The 16,878-nt window shown below is 38.4% G+C and overlaps 1 protein-coding gene across 1 annotated transcript in view; it reads left to right on the plus strand.

The window, feature by feature from the left end:
- The window catches only part of EDA2R (ectodysplasin A2 receptor), an 82,072-nt gene extending 65,767 nt beyond the window's left edge, over window positions 1-16,305 (plus strand). The window contains exons 3-7 of the mRNA XM_057717641.1: window positions 10,486-10,664; window positions 11,219-11,304; window positions 12,922-13,086; window positions 14,367-14,549; window positions 15,923-16,305. Coding sequence (XP_057573624.1) covers window positions 10,486-10,664; window positions 11,219-11,304; window positions 12,922-13,086; window positions 14,367-14,549; window positions 15,923-16,305 — 996 coding nt within the window. The remainder of the gene's footprint in view (window positions 1-10,485; window positions 10,665-11,218; window positions 11,305-12,921; window positions 13,087-14,366; window positions 14,550-15,922) is intronic.
- The last annotated feature ends 573 nt before the right edge of the window (window positions 16,306-16,878 follow it).

Raw genomic sequence — 16,878 nt, forward strand, 5'->3', positions numbered from 1 at the left:
AAAAGAAAAACAAAACAAAACAAAAAACAAAGTTTACTGCAAATAACAAGAACAGCAGCAAACAAACAGCAGCAACAGCAACACAGCACACACACACACACCCACACACACACACGGAGAGAAAAGAAAAAGAAAAAACAAGAGTAAAAACAACCAAGCAAGAGAATTCTAATATGAGAATAGTTGATAAGAATTATACTAAAGAAAACAAGAAATGAAAAATAAAACAGAAACAGGCATGCAAACAACATCAACAACGACAATAACAGCAGCAAAAAAAAGCAAACAAAATATAGACTATACACCTAAAAACAATTGAAAAAAGAGAAAAAAGTTATATATGTATGTATTTATATATAATATGTATGTATGTATTTGTGTGTGTATATATATATATATAAAATGAAGAACAAAAACAAGACAAAAGCCACAGAGCAACAAAAAAGTAAAGGAAAAATATAAAATAAAAACTTTATATATATTAAGGAAATAACATAAGATAAAAAATTAAAAAAATTAAAAAGTAGAAAATAAAAATAAAAGATAAAAAATAATAAAAGCAACAACACCCACAACTGAACAAAAGAAAACAAACCAACAAATAATAGTAATAAATATATTTTCCTGGGTCTGCCTCTCCAGGAGGCCTTCCAATACCTCTAGATAGGTGTCTGGACCTGCTGTGGACTCTGTGGGGCCAGCCTAGAGTCTGTTTTGTCTTGGTTCCCTTGTGCATTTGTCCACAGAGTCCAGTGCTACAAAGACTAGAGTGGTCTCAGACTCTGACACACTCATTGTCTATTCAGATATTCCAGAAATGCAGGATTTGCCCAGCTGACCTTAGGGATTTAATTCACAGCTCCTGCTCCTGAATGAAAAGATTTGTGTTTCTCTTCCTTAGTTATACCACCCCTCAGGCTGTTTTGATTTTAACCCTACCTCTGCACTTGTCCCAGTGATGTCTGATCCTTGTCCAGGTGAGAAGGAGCAAAAGCAGCAGCTGCTTGGTGCACACTTGGGCACTCTCAGTACCTGCAGTGGCAGGAGCTGATGTATGGCAGTGTTGTTAGCCCTGCCCCCCATGCACCTCTCAACAATGGTGCCTTGCTTTCTAGGCAGACCATGCTTCCTCTAGGAGCATTCCTGGCTGCGTGTCCCCTCACTTCATTCCCTTCTATTGTCTCTGTGAAGCCACCTGTGATTTTCTCCCTGGGCCTATTCTTCCAACCCCATGCTTCACAGGTCTATTCTTCCAACTCCATGCTTTAGCCCTCTGAACCTCTCAGCTTTGGCAGGCTCTCATTCCAGGCAAGGGTGCCCAGAACTGATTCCCAAGGAAGTTTGGGGGTGGAAGCAACCCTGGCCCAAGGGGTTGGTGGTCCTGCTCAGGTGGGAGCCCCTCCCAATGCCCATAGAGGCCGAAGAAGTCAGTGGGTGGGGAATAGGGTTATAATGGCATCTCTACACCTGCACTTCCCTTGCTCAATGATGATGCCTTGCTATGGTGTCTCAGGCTTTTTCACAGACTTTCATGGTTCTGGTGCTCCTTGCTCCTGTCCCTTCAGGCTGTCGTTTCACAGCCAAGCACTGTTCTCCCCCTGGGTCTGCACTCCAAGCCCCTCTTTCCAGCACCAACTCCCCTTCACAACAGAAAACTCATGATTCAGGCTAGAATGTACAGAGCTGTGGTGTAGATCATATGTGCAGTGTTTACTTTGTCTGGCCTTCCACAGACAGTCTGCTGCATTCTCCATTGATCCCCTGAAATTCCTTCCCTGTCTCAGCTGATTTCCATTCTGTGAGGGAGTCTTTTTTTTTTTTTTTCTTTGCCTCAGATTTTTATTGGAGTATGATTGCTTTACAATGTGGTGCCAGTCTCCACTGTACAACAAAGTGAATCATCTATATTTATGCATATATCCCCATATCCCCTTCCACTTGAGCCTTCCTCGCACCCTCCTTATCCAGCCCCTCTAGGTCATCACTAAGCATTGAGTTAATCTCCCTGTGCTATGTAGCAGCTTCCCACTAGCTATCTATTTTACATTTGGTAGTGCATATATGTCAATGCTCTCTCTCACTTTGTCCCAGCTTCTCCCCCCACCCAGTGTCCTCAAGTCTATTCTCTACATCTGCATCTTTTATTTATTTATTTATTTATTTATTTATTTATTTATTTACTTTATTTATTTATTTACTTTATTTATTGGCTGCATTGGGTCTTTGTTGCTGCACACGGGCTTTCTCTAATTAATGTGAGGGGGGCTACTCTTTATTGTGATGCACAGGCTCCTCATTGTAGTGGTCTCTCTTGTTGTGGAGCACAGGCTCTAGGCACATGGGCTTCAATAATTGTGGCACATGGGCTTAGTTGCTCTGTGGAATGTGGAATCTTCCCAAAGCAGGGCTCAAACCCATATCCCCTGCATTGACAGGCAGATTCTTAACCACTGCACCACCCAGGAAGTCCTCTACATCTGCATTTTTATTCTTGCCCTGCCACTATTTTCATCAGTACTATTTTTTTTTTAGATACCATATATATGCATTAGCATATGGTATTTGTTTTTCTGACTTACTTCACTCTGTATGACAGACTCTAGGTCCATCCACCTCACTACAAATAACTCAATTTCCTCCTGTTTTATGGCTAAGTAATATTCCATTGTATATATGTGCCACATATGCTTTATCCATTCATCTGTTGATAGACATTTAGGTTACTTCCATGACCTGGCTATTGTAAATAGTGCTGCAAAGAACATTGTGGTACATGCATCTTTTTGAATTATGGTTTTCTGAGGGTATATACCCAGTAGTGAGATTGCTGTGTCATATGGTAGTTCTATTTTTAGTTTTTCTTAAGGTGAGGATCTCTCCTCATCTTCAGTTTTCCACCAGGTTTGCTGGTCTCTTTTTTGGTTCCTCTTTTTTTTCCCCTTCTTCTTTCTTTCATTCTTTTAGGTGTCTAAAATCTACTGCTACAATTCAGCAGGAGTTCTTTGAGAACCGTTCAATTTGTAGATGCGTTTTTGGTGAACTTGTGAGGAGCAACAAATTCCACATCCTCCTATTCTGCCATCTTGACATCTCCTCTCTTTTTTCTTTTTTAATATAGGTATTTACAGGTATAAATTTCCTTCAGACTACTACTGCCTTACTGTGTCCCATAAATTTTGGTATGTGGTGTTTTTATTTTCATCCAGCTTTAAGTAATTTAGAGTTTCACTTAAGATTTTTTTCTTTTACCCATTAGTTTTTTAAGAATGTGATATTTAATTTCTACATGTTTGTGTGTTTTCTAATTTTTTCTACTGTTAATTTATATTATCATTGTCTATTGGTCAGAAAAGACACTTTGTATGATTTCAGTCTTTTAAAATTCATTGAAACTTGTTTCATAACCTAACATATAGGTGTAACTCACAGAATGTTCCATGTGCAATTGAGAAGAATGTTTATTCTTCTTTTGTTAGGTGTAGTGTTCTATATATGCCAGTTATGTCTAATTGTTTTATACTGTTGTTAAAGCCCTCTACATTGTTATTGAACTTCTCTCTAGATATTCAATCCATTACTGAAGTGTGGTATTCAAGTCTCCAACTATTTTTGTAGAACCACTATTACTCACTTAAATTTTCTCAATGCTGCATAGATTTGGGAGGGGGGAATTGTTGTTTGGTGTATGTTCAGAGTTGTTATATCTTCTTGATGTGTTGACCATTTATTAATATATAATGTCTTCTTGATGTATTGACCATTTATTAATATATAATGGCCTTCCTTTTATCTTGTAAAAGTTTTAACTTAAAGTCTATTTTGTCTGATATCAGTATAGACATCCCAGTTCTCTTCTCAGTATTATTTGCATTGAATATGTGTTCCATTCTTTTACTTTCAACCTACTTGTGTCCTTGGATCTAAAATGAATCTCTTCATATAGTATACAGGTGGATTATGTTCTTTTTAACCAATCTGTCAATCTGTACTTTTGGAGAGTTTAGTTCATATACATAAAGATGAATACTGATAAGAGAGTACTTCCAGCATTTTATTATTTGTTTTATATATTTCTTATACCATTTTTTGTTCATCATTTTCTTCCTTATTGCTTTTTTTGTGCTAGTTGATTTTTTGCAGTAAAAGTTTGAATTCTCTTATCATTTCTTTTGTTTGTTTTTTTTTTGCATATTTTCTTTGTGGTTACCATGTGGATTCCCTTTAATATACTAAATTTTATTTATTTTTTAAAAAATTATTGAAGTATATTTGATTTACAAAGTTCCATTAGTTTCAGGTGTACAGCAAAATGAATTAGTTATACATATACATATATCCACACATTTTTAGATTATTTTCCCATATAGGCCATTAAAGAGTATTGAGTAGAGTTCCCTGTGCTATACAGTAGATCCTTATTAGTTATCTATTTTATATATTATATACTAAATTTTAACAACGTAGTTTGATTTGATACCAACTTAACTTCAATCTTATGCAATTTGATATCACCTTCCTTTATGTTATTTTTGTCACTTTTTTATCTTAATCATTCTATGCCCAATAACATAGATTATTGTTGTTGTTGTTATTATTATTAATTTTTCTTTTAAAGTATATAGGAAATAAAAGACAGAGTTCCAAAGCAAAAATTCAATAATGCTGCCTTCTGTATTTGCCCATGCATTTACCTTTACCAGAGATATTGATTTCTTTTATGACTTTGAGTTACTACCCAGCATCCTTTCATTTTAACCTGAAGAACTCACTTTGGCATTTATTGAGTACAAGTCTAGTAGTATTAAACTCCTTTAGCTTCTTTTCTTTAGGAATATTTTAATCTCTTCCTCATTTTTGAAGGATTTTTTGCTGGATATAAAATTCTTGGTTAATAGCTTTATTGTTTTTTGTTTTTTGTTAACATATATCATCTTATTGCCTTCCAGCTTCCACAGGTTCTGAAGAGAAATCAACTTTGAATCTTATTGAGAATCCCTTGTACTTGACAAATTGTTTCTCTCCTTCTGCTTCAAGATTTTATTTTATCTTTGGCTATCCACATCTTGTTTATATATCGATACTGGTCTTTTTGAGTTTTTCCAACTTGAAATTTATTGAGCATCATGGATGTGTTATTCATGTCTTTTGTCAATTTTGAGAAATTTCAGCCATTATTTATTCAAATATTCTTCCTGCTTCTTTATCTCTCTCTCTTACTTCTGGGACTCCCATAATGTGTATATTGGTTCACTTGATGGCATCTCTTAGATGTTGTTTACTTTCTTCATTCTTTTAAAATTTCTGCTCCCCAGACTTGATAATTTCAACTGTCATGTTTCAAGTTTCCTCTTTTGTCCTTCTACCTACTCAGATATGCTGTTGAACTCTTCTAGTCAATTTTTTAACTTCAGTTATTTTACTTTTCAATTCTAGTATTTCTGTTTGTTTCTTTTTTACAAATTTTCTTTATTGATATTCCCATTTTTTTCATACATTTATTTCCTTATCTTCTTTAGTTCTTTGCCCATGTTTTTCTTTGAACATATTTAAGACAGTACTTTTTAGTCATTTAGTAAGTCTGATGTCTGGACTTCCTCAAGAACAGTGCCTGTCACTTTTATCTGTTACTTTAAATGAGCCATACATTCCTGTTTCTTTTTATGACTTTTAATTATAAAGTGACTTTTAATTATAAAGTGATTACTCTGGAAATCAGATTCTCCCCTTCGTCATATTTAGCTGTTTTCTGTTGCTGTTACTTTATTTGATGATGGCTAGAATAGTCCATTTGTTCAGGTGTTTTAACAAAACTATTTGTGCAAAGACTGTATTCCTTGTCATATGTGATCACTGAAGTCTGTGTTCATTTAGATCTTGTTCCGTTAATATTTTGACAGGTATTTCCTTGAATGCCAGTAGTTAAAAAACAAACAACAACAATAACAACAAAAACCCCCACATATCTGTCTCAGTTTTTGCAGATTGGCTCTGTGCTGAAGCACTCCCTCAACACTTAGCCAAACTGGCACTTGGACTGTGGGTCAGTCTGGTGTGTAAGCTTTGGGTGTTCTGCATTTTTTTTTCTAATCATGTGTCTTACCCCAGACATGCATGTGCTTTCCTATATCCCCCCATATAGATTGTTGCTTTTGAATGTCCGAATTTCCCAAAGACTCTTCTCCAGCTTTTGTTCCCAGACTTAAGCAGTCTATTATAGGTCTCCACCCATAATTTCTTGCCCCAGGCATCTCTGCTTGATTAGTTTGCTTTGCAAATTTTTTTTTTAACAAATGCCCACCCACTTTCCAGCCTACATTCTGAATTCAGTGATACAGAGATGAGCACCTTGTATCTGTCCTTCAGATAACAGGTTGAAATGGACATATACAATAATTTTTGGATAAGTTTTTCTTGGCTCACTCTGGAACTAAGGGTGAGAGTTTCACACTAGGAGAACAGGCTGTTGCTACTTTAAGACTGCCTTCACTTTAGGACTGTTGCTAGAGAGAGAGGTGCAGTAAGGGCAAGTGAAAATAGCACAAAGCTTTTCTATCATTTTCAAGATGCCTTTTACTTGATTCAGCATTTGCTTCATTTCTGTAAACATTTGACTGTTTCCCAGAGTTCTGAAAACATTGATTCTGACAGTTTCTGTTTGTGTTTCTACACTTCTGTGAGGGAATGAAAGCTCAAAGCTACTGTCTCCTCCATTTCCCTCATGTCCTCTGTTGTTTTTAATACATTGATTCCAGCATCTCTCTGGGTGTCCCTATGCACCAGAAAATCATAGTACAAAGGAAATTAAGGAGATTTTAATTATAAAATAAGTATAAAGAAAAAAGGCAGTTTTTTTTTGTTGTTGTTGTTGGGCCAGGCCTGTGAGATGCAAACATCATTTTATCCATTTTCCATTGGCTAGAAATTAGGCACATGGCCCTACAGAAATACAGTGGGGTTAGGAAATGTTGACTAGTGGTATTCCCAGGAGGAAAGGAGAATGAGTTTAGTGAACAACCAGCCAGCTTCTTCCACATCTAACAAATAACTACTACCCCTTGTTAAGGAGCCTTGTTCATATGTTAGAATGTCAGAGCTGGAAGAATATTTAGAGACCATCTATTTCAATATCCTCAGGTGTTGGGACTCTGATGCCTGGAAATGGAGAGAGGCTGGCCAGAGTCACACTTAGTCAATAGCAGACCTGAGACAAGATCCAGCTGGATCACTCATCTCTCCTCTATATCATCTTCATTCAAACATTCTTGGACATTTCCAAGAGTAAGATTCAGTCTTAGAAGATTTTATGTTTATAGAAATTTGTCCATTTTCTCTAGGTTGTCCAATTTGTTGACATATAATTGTTCATAGTATTCTCTTATGATTGTATTTCTGTAACATTGTCTGTAACACTGTCTGTAACTTGAATAGCAAAGTACATCAACAAAACTAAAAGGCAGCCTACTGAATAGGAGAATATATTTTCAAATGAAATATTCAATAAGAGGTTAATATCCAAAATATACAAAGAACTCATAGCACTCAACATCCAAAATAAAAAAAACAACCAAGTTAAAAATGAGCAGAGGACCAGAATAGACATTTTTCCAAAGGAGACATATAGATACCCAACAGACACATGAAAAGCTGTTCATCATCACTAACCATCAGGGTAATGCAAACCAAAATGACAATGAGATATCACCTCATACCTTTCAGAATGGCTATCATCAAAAAGACAAGAAATAACAAATGATGGGAGAAAATATTTGCAAATGAAGCAATGGATAAAGGATTAATCTCCAAAATATACAAGCAGCTCATGCAGCTTAATACCAAAAAAGCAAATAAACCAATCCACAAATGGGCAGAAGACCTAAATAGTCATGTCTCCAAAGAAGACATGCAGATGGCCAACAAACACATGAAAAGATGCTCAACATCACTAATCATTAGAGAAATGCAAGGCAAAGTCACAATGAGGTATCACCTCACACCGATCAGAATGGCCATCAGTAAAAAATCTACAAACAATAAATGCTGGAGAGGGTGCAAAGAAAAGGGAACCCTCCTGCACTTTTGGTTGGAATGTAAATTGGTACAGCCACTATGGAAAACAGTATGGAGTTTCCTTAAAAACTAAAAATAGAACTACCATATGACTCAGCAATCCCACTACTGGCTATATACCCAGAGAAAACCCTAATCCAAAAGGAAATATGTACCACAATGTTTATTGTAGCACTATTTACAATAGCCAGGACATGGAATCAACCTAAATGCCCATCAACAGATGAATGGATAAAGAAGATGTGGCACATACATACAATGGAATATTACTCAGCCATAAAAAGGAATGAAATTGAGTTTTTTGTAGTGAGGTGGATGGACCTAAAGACCATCATACAGAGCGAAGCAAGCCAGAAAAAGAAAAACAAATACTGTATGCTAACTCATATATATGTAATCTAAAAAAAAAAAAAAAAAAGTTCTGATGAACCCAGTGACAGGGCAAGAATATAGATGGAGATGTAGAGAACGAACTTGAGGACATGGAGTGGGGGGTGGGGGAAGGGGAAACTGGGATGAAGTGAGGAAGTAGAATTGACATATATACACTACCAAATGTAAAATAGATAGATAGTGGGAAGCTGCTGCATAACACAGGGAGATCAACTCATGATAGGTGATGACTTAGAGGGCTGGGATGGGGAGGGTGGGATGGAGTCACAGTAGAGAGGGCACATGGGGATATATGTATAAATACAGCTGATTCACTCTGGTGTACCTCAATAACTGGCACAACAGTGTAAAGCAATTATACTCCAATAAAGAGCTTAAAAAATAAAGATAAATAAATAATTATTTTAAAAAGTAAAAAAAAAGAAATAACAAATGTTGGAGTGGATATGGGGAAAAGGGAAGCTTCATGCACTGTTGGTGAGAATATAAATTGGTACAACCATTATGGAAAACAGTATAAAGTTTCCTCAGAAAATTAAAAATAGAACTACCACTTGATCCAGCAATTCCACTCCTGGATATTTATCTAAAGAAAATGAAAACACTAATTCAAAAAGATATATGCACCCCAGTGTTCATTGCAGCATTATTTATAATAGCCAAGATATGGAAGCAACCTAAATGTCCATCAACAGATAAATGGATAAAGAAGATGTATATATATGCCATATATATGCCATAAAAATAATGAAATATTTTCATTTACAATAACAATGATCAATCGAGATGGTATTATGCTAAGTGAAATGAGTCAGAGAGAGAAAGATAAACACCATATGTCTTCACTTATATGTGGAATCTTAAAATACAAAACAAACAAATAAATGTAACAAAGCAGATACAGAATCACAGATGTAGAGAACAAACTAGTAGTTGTTGGGGGGGGTGGGAGTAATAGGTGAAATCAGACAGAGAAAAACAAATACTGTATTTTTTCACCTATATGTGGAATCTAAAAAACCAATAAACAAATATAACCAAACCGAAAGAGACTCACAGATACAGAGAATAAACAAGTGGTTACCAGAGGTGAGGAGGGTAAGGGTAGGGGCAAAATATTAATATGTGAGGGGAATTAAGAGGTACAAACTATCAGTCATAAAATGAATACATCACAGGGATGTAATGTACATCCCAGAAATTATAGTCAATAATATAACTGTGTATGATGTGTAATCTATAAAGATATTGAATTGCTCTCTTCTACCCCTTGAAACTAATATAAGGCTGTGAGTCAACTATACTTCAGTAAAATGTAAGAAATAAGTTTTTCATCACAATCCAACACATATTTCATCTGTAAAAGTTCTACAAAACGATACTGAGGTAGGTAGTGATTAGAGTTCATTGTCAACTATTTCCAGTTCCCCACCTCTGGCACATTATAGAATTATACTTTCTTTTACTTTTGTAGTTACTAATGATCAGGCAATATGTGTGGTGAAGGACATGTGAGCAGAATGAAATGGGTCATTTCTGGGGGAAGACTTTAAGAGCCACTGCACAGATCACAAATGTTCTCTTTTCTCTGATGCTTCAATCGTGGTAGCACAAAGAGGAAGCCTCTGTCTTACTCTGTGTAACCCAGTAAGGATAATGTAAAGCAGAGCTCCCAGGAAATCTCTGGTAGGCAAAACAGTCTGAGTGAGAAATAATTTTTTGTTCTTTTAAGACAGTGAGATTTGGAGTTTGCTTTTTTACCATAGCATAACCTAGCCTATGCTGACTGATATAAATACCTAGCTTTAGTACATGTTCTGCACTCTACTTGGTATCATTATTTTATTTTGTCCTATTTCAATTTTCAATGCTTGTTGCAACCTTGTAAATTGATGTCATAACTCAGTAATGGGTTGCAACTTGCACTTTGTAAAATGCTACTCAATACAAGGCTCACTTGTCCCATAGTTAATCCTCTTTCCAAGTTTATGTAGAGTGATGTTAGTGACTCCCATTTCTCTGCAGGATTGTGGTTATGGAGAGGGTGGAGATGCATATTGTACAGCCTGCCCTCCCCGCAGATACAAAAGCAGCTGGGGCCACCATAGATGTCAGACCTGCATCACCTGTGCTGTCATCAATCGTATCCAGAAGGCCAACTGTACAGCTACCTCTAATGCCATCTGTGGGGACTGTCTGCCCAGGTGAGCCTGCTATATGAGGCCAAGCTCTTCTGGGCATTCTCTAGCCCTTGGAGGCCTCTCTCATCCTTACCTCTCAGAGCCTAATTGAAGTTTTCTAACTGTTGATATCATGAAGAGTTTAAGCTTCCATGAAGGAGAAGGAGTATCTTCTTGAGATCCCCCTATAAAGTGCCTAGCATACAGTCAGTTACAGATGAATACTAAACAGCTTTTTTTATCTTGCAGGCATGCTTAGCTCAGGCCCAAGTTTAAAGGTAAATCTCACTGTAGACCTAAAAGAAATTAGGAAGCAGTTGGTATCAAAGCGGTGTTTCCTTCTCTTGTGAAACTAGTTCACCTTTTGGCTATAGGTTTTGGTGAATTGGGGAAGAGGTGGAATGTCTGGGACTCTGAATCAGAATCAGACATAGAGGCAGGGAACTCACGAGGAGTCAGAGTGAGTGATGGCTTCCTGTAAGGCAAGACTCCTAGAAGCTGCCTATGGCTCAAGAAGGACCAATCCAAGTACATTGCTTGTTTGATCACCTTGCCATTTCTTATTGTTCTGACCACAGGTTCTACCAAAAGACACGTATTGGAGGCCTGCAGGATCAAGAGTGTATCCCATGCACAAAGCAGACCCCCACCTCTGAGGTTCAGTGTGTGTATCTAGTTTTCTTCTCCCTTTTCTTCCCCAATCCATTGGGTGACAGCAAGATAGGGTAGTAAAGACTTCCCCTACCCCCTCATACTCCTTCCTATAGGGTAGATGGGCAAGGGAATTTGATTACATTTGAATAATAATTTCCCAATATATCATCTGTGTAACCTTCTACAAATCATGAAAACTCATTGAACCTAATTTCCTTCCTCTGAAAAAAAATGTAAGTCATGAAAATCATTGTTCTTAAATACCATGTGGGATGCTGCCTAGTTCTAATGAGATAATAGATTAGAAAGCACTTTGTAAATTATAACATTTGTACACATGGGTTATTTATTTGAAGTTTATAGGAGTCCCTAATGGTTTGGACTAGTAAAAGGCTGAATGAAGTACTAGGATCTAGTCTATGCCCATATCACTATCCATTTATCTGTGTATCATTTTTGTCTATCTACTAGCTATATGTCTACTCACTTATTTTTTAATTGAATGATATCTTTTTAAAACATGAAGTATTTCAAATATGTAGAAATATTTTAAATACATAAAAATATAAAAATAAAAATGCTCAGTTACACAGCCTCAATAATTAATGAATCTTCAGATTTTGTATATTTGCTTCAGATTTTTTTTAAAAAATTGAAGATTCCACAGGTTTACTGGAATTCATTTTTTGATCCTTTCTGAGTTACATTCTATCATTACCTCCCCAGAGGCAACCACTATCATGAAGTTGTGTATATCTTGTCGGTAGGCTATGCTACAGTAACAAACCCCCAAATCTCAGTGATTTAATGCAATAAAAGTTTATTTTTTACTATGCAAAGGTCTTTCTCCATCTTGTAATTATACCATCAAACCATGTGGCTTCCAGGTTGATGGGACAGGGTAAGAGATAGAGGAGACATACTGGCTCTTAACTACTTCAGTCTGCAAGTGACACACATTACTTCCACTCACAGTCCATTGGCCAGAAGTACTCTAATGGCCTTACTACAAAGATGTATGGGAAATGCAGAGAAGCATGTGGATAATTAGTGAGCACTATGACTCTGCCATACTCTCCACCCACGTTTTGATACTTATATTCTTTTTTGATATAATTTTTATATATTCATAGGCAATATATGCTATTTTTTATATTTTATAATTTTTTATATAAATGCTATCAAGCTACATACTGTCTTTCTCTAACTTGCTTTTCCCCTCTAGATTATTTATATTGATCCATACAGGTCTTTTATTTTAAATGCTATATAATAATACTGCATCATAGAATTATATCATGATGTATGTATCCTGTGCCCTACTGATGAACATTTTAGTTTGTTTCTATTTGTCTAGATTACATAACTGAATGTGACATGGAAAGACCATAGGATATGTGCATCTTAAAATAACTACTAATTTATACCATACCAGCAGCATATGCAAGTTCCCCTACTTTGTTCTTTATACTTTTCCCTGCACTACACAGAAGTAGAACCAATTTAGCAGCCCTAATTGAGGAAGACCCTGGGGAGAGGGTGCTGACCTGAGGAAGTCCAGGCCCAGTGTCAGGGCAACTATTGACTACCTACAGTGACTGACCTCCCCCACTTTCTTGTCTCACAGGTGCCTTCCAGTTGAGCTTAGTGAAGGCAGATGTACCCACAGTATCCCCTCAGGAGGCCACACTTGTTGCACTGGTGAGCAGTCTGCTCATGGTGTTTACCCTGGCCTTCCTGGGGCTCTTCTTCCTCTACTGCAAGCAGTTCTTCAACAGAAATTGCCAGCGTGGTAAGGGTAGCTGCTTCACGTATTACATGAATCAGCAGCAAGGTTCTGAATAGCAGAAGAGAGGAATTTTCTGGGGTTGAGAGTTAATGGACCCTCCCTAGGTGCCAAAAATCTCCAAGGGGAGATTATCTGAAGGTGGCAATAGAATGCACGGGACTTAAGAGATGATTGAGGCTGACACTGTGAGTTTATGGAACCTGGTTCATTAAGGTGTGGGGGTTCATGAAGGATGAAAATATCATGGGAAAACCCTTGGGAAAGGCATCTGGAGACCTAGGTTCTATATCTATCTCTAAATCAGTGTGTAACTTTAGACAAATTATTTAGCTTCTTAGGCCTTTTTCTCCTTAATCCTTAAAATGAGAGATGGAGTTGATTTCTAAGTTCTTTTCCAATTAGCCATTTCTACTAATAGGTAGAGATTCTGGAGCACGTCAGAAAAGGAGGAAGGCTGGCTGGAATGAGACATGACTGTAATAAAAATGGTGAGGTCTCGGGCAACAGTTATCGGTATACTAATATATCAAATGTGGGTAACTGAGAACCCAGTGTTCAGAGGAACTGGCAAACTTAGACATTTTTCCTCAGAAGATAATGATAACCAAAGAGGTCTGGCCCAGCCCATAGGAGATGGTCATGTGAAATTTTAGATGGAAGGTCATATTTAAAGTCAGGAGTAACATCATGATCTTTTTTTAGCACAAGTCCAGCCATTAGCCGAGAATGTGGAACAGAAAGCCCAGGTCACTGAGGGCAAATATGGGGGAGGTAGGTTGGTGGCTGGCCAAGACCACATAAGGGTCTAGATCTTTAGTTAAGAGTACTAAGGCTCGGTGCAGCTTCGGCACAGCTTCAGTGCCATCAAGGGAGCTGAGAGCTAGGCAGAAACACCAAAATAGGAACCCAGGCTAGTAAGCAGAGTTGATTTAGTAAGGAAGGAAGAGGATACATTCTACTAGATACACAGGTGCTCAGGACTCCTCCTCAGCCCACTGGATACTGGGCCCAAAGCAACACAACTTTTTTCAACCTCTCTGTTTATTTGGAAAGATCCTGCTTATATAGGCCTGCCTTGGTCAGTTTGGATCTAGGGCCTGCCAGATAAACTTCAAAGAGCCTAGCAGATATGTTTGACTCTACCACTCACTTAAGTAGAAGTGAATCTAGAATTTCAGGGGATGCAGGGCACAAGGGAAACACTGATATCCCTTTATGACCCTTCTCAAATTCTAATTCTCTCTCCTCTACTCTGTGATGTCTCCTGGAACATTATGGCTCAGGGTGGGCCATCCTGACTCTGACTTTGGAGGCCAGTTTCTCAGATAAGAGCTGTTGCCCAGTCCCTGGGAATGGGCATGAAACATGGGAAATGAAGCATTTGGGCACCAGGGCCCAGAAAGAAGATGAGGCAACATCTGAGGGCTGCCTGTCTCCTTGCTTCTGCCTCAGGAGAGGAGAAATGGGTAACCCTTCTCTGCTCCTCCTCTGTCCTCAAGACCATAATGCAGTACCCTTCTCTGGGGATACGAGGGCAGGCAGCTCCCTCAGGGTCTTCACAGGGGAAATAGGGTTATACATTTTCTCATTTGGGGAAGGTGTTTATCAGGAGTCACTGACTTACATGAATACTGGGGTTGTATAGGTGAGATTAATATGTGAATTGGATCCAGCATAATGTGCAATAAGGAGGAGTAGGGACTGTGACAAACTGAATAGTTCATCCCCCATCTGAAGGTGAATCTACTACTGAGCTTCAGCTATTTGTTACCATGTAGGAATATTCAGTGTTTCAAGTTCTAAATTTTCAAGGGAAGCTAAAACTCTGGATTTTTGTATGAAATAGTTTTAAGTTCTGGCAATGAGTTCTAATTAAAAACTACCACAACCACAATGCAGGGGTCAAACAAATACACATCGCATAGGCTCTCAGTTTGTAACCTGATGTTGAATCACACTTCTGCATGAAAGGTGTATGAATTTCCTATCACTACCATAACAAATTACCACAAGTTTAATGGCTTAAAACAACACCTATTTATTATCTCACCATTTCCTTAGATCAGAAGCTTTGTAAGCTTGGCTGGATCTCAACTTAGAGTCTCACTAGGCTGAAATCAAGGTGTTACCATGGCCGCATTCCTTTTTGGAAGCTCCAGAGGAGAATCAATTTCCATGATCATTCAGAAAGGCAGAAGAATTCAGTTCCTTGCAGTTACAGGGTTGAGGTTCCATTTCCTTGCTGACTGTCAGCTGAGGACCGTTCCCTGTTTCTAGACACCACCCACTCTTTGGCTTATGACCCATTTCCATTTTCAAAACTAGCAATGGTGTCAAGTCCTTTTCATTTCACAATTCTGATACTCTCTCTGACTCTTCTGCCTCCCTCTTCCCCTTTTAAGGACACATGTGATTACATTAGGCCCACCTGGGTAATCCAGGATAATCTACCTATTTTAAGGTCCATAATCTTAATTCCACCTGCAAAGTGCCTTTTGCCATATAACACAACATATACACAGGCATAACACCAGGGAATAAAGAGCATGGCTGAATCTGAGGTGGGGGTTGTTAAAATCCTGCTTCCCACAAAGGATTTCTGTTTCTATGGAGAAACTGACTTTTTTCCCTGATCCACCACCAGATAGCCTCAATCTGATACCCCAATATAAATGTGTTTCTCAACTGTGTCACCTCAGCCTGGTGCTAGGTGCTCTGGTCCCCAGGGATGGGAAGGGGAGCACTAGTTCCCAGATCTTTCCTGATTTATGCTCAGGACCATGTGCCCCGCTGAGAGGAGCCCCTACCTTTGGGTGACCCAGTGGCTTTCTGCTTCAAGTTGCAGGAGGTTCGCTGCAGTATGAGGCTGACGAGGCAGTAGAGGAGGAATCTCTCTTCCCCATGCCACCTGGCCAGGAGACCAGTCCTGAGTCCCCACTGAGTGAAAGCATCTTTGAGACACAGCCACTTAACCCCATCCTGGATGACGACTGCAGCTCGACTCGTGGCTTCCCCACACAGGAGTCTTTTACCTTAGCTTCCTGCGCTTCAGAGAGCCACTCCCACTGGGTCCACACTCCCATCGAATGCACAGAGCTGGACCTGCAAAAGTTTTCTGGCTCTGCTTCCTATACTATAGCTGAGACCTTGGTGAGGAATGCAGCTGAAAGCTCTGGAGACAGACCAGAGCTCACTGTGACCTTTGAAGTCCCCAGCACTTAACTCTACTGAGGTGAGCTGGAAAGCTAGGGCAGAAAGATCAAAAACTGGGGACCACCCCCAAAGGAATGATCCCCTGGAGTACTGTTGTTCAGTACAGGGCTAGGGGTAGAGGAACAGAAAGCAAGGAACCCTGGTGCATGGAGGGACAACAGTGGTAATGCTAATCTTTTGAGCCAGTCAGTCATATATCACATATCTGAGCCCACAGTTGTCAAGGAACTGGCCAGGTTGACATGACACCAGTTTCTCTATCCTGGCCTTTTGCAAGCTCTCTCAAGGCCCCACTTCTAATAGTTATATTCAGTTATCTCCCTTCATGTATTCAAGCTCAAAAGTACAGTGGGAAAATGTACAAACCTTGGCGTCTGGCAGCCCTATGTTTCAAATCTACCTCCATTTCTTACTAGCTATGTGAACTTTGTAAATTCCTTCACCTCTTTGAGTCTCAGGTCCTTAATCTGTGAAAAGTAGGAAATACTATTCACTTTGTATTCTGAGTGTTGAATGAGAAATGCACGTGCAAGTGCCTTTTACAGTGTCTAATGCATTAGGAGTGTTTAAACCATGTTAGTT

This window comes from Hippopotamus amphibius, chromosome X (genome assembly GCF_030028045.1).
Source record: "Hippopotamus amphibius kiboko isolate mHipAmp2 chromosome X, mHipAmp2.hap2, whole genome shotgun sequence".
Lineage (NCBI taxonomy): Eukaryota > Metazoa > Chordata > Mammalia > Artiodactyla > Hippopotamidae > Hippopotamus > Hippopotamus amphibius.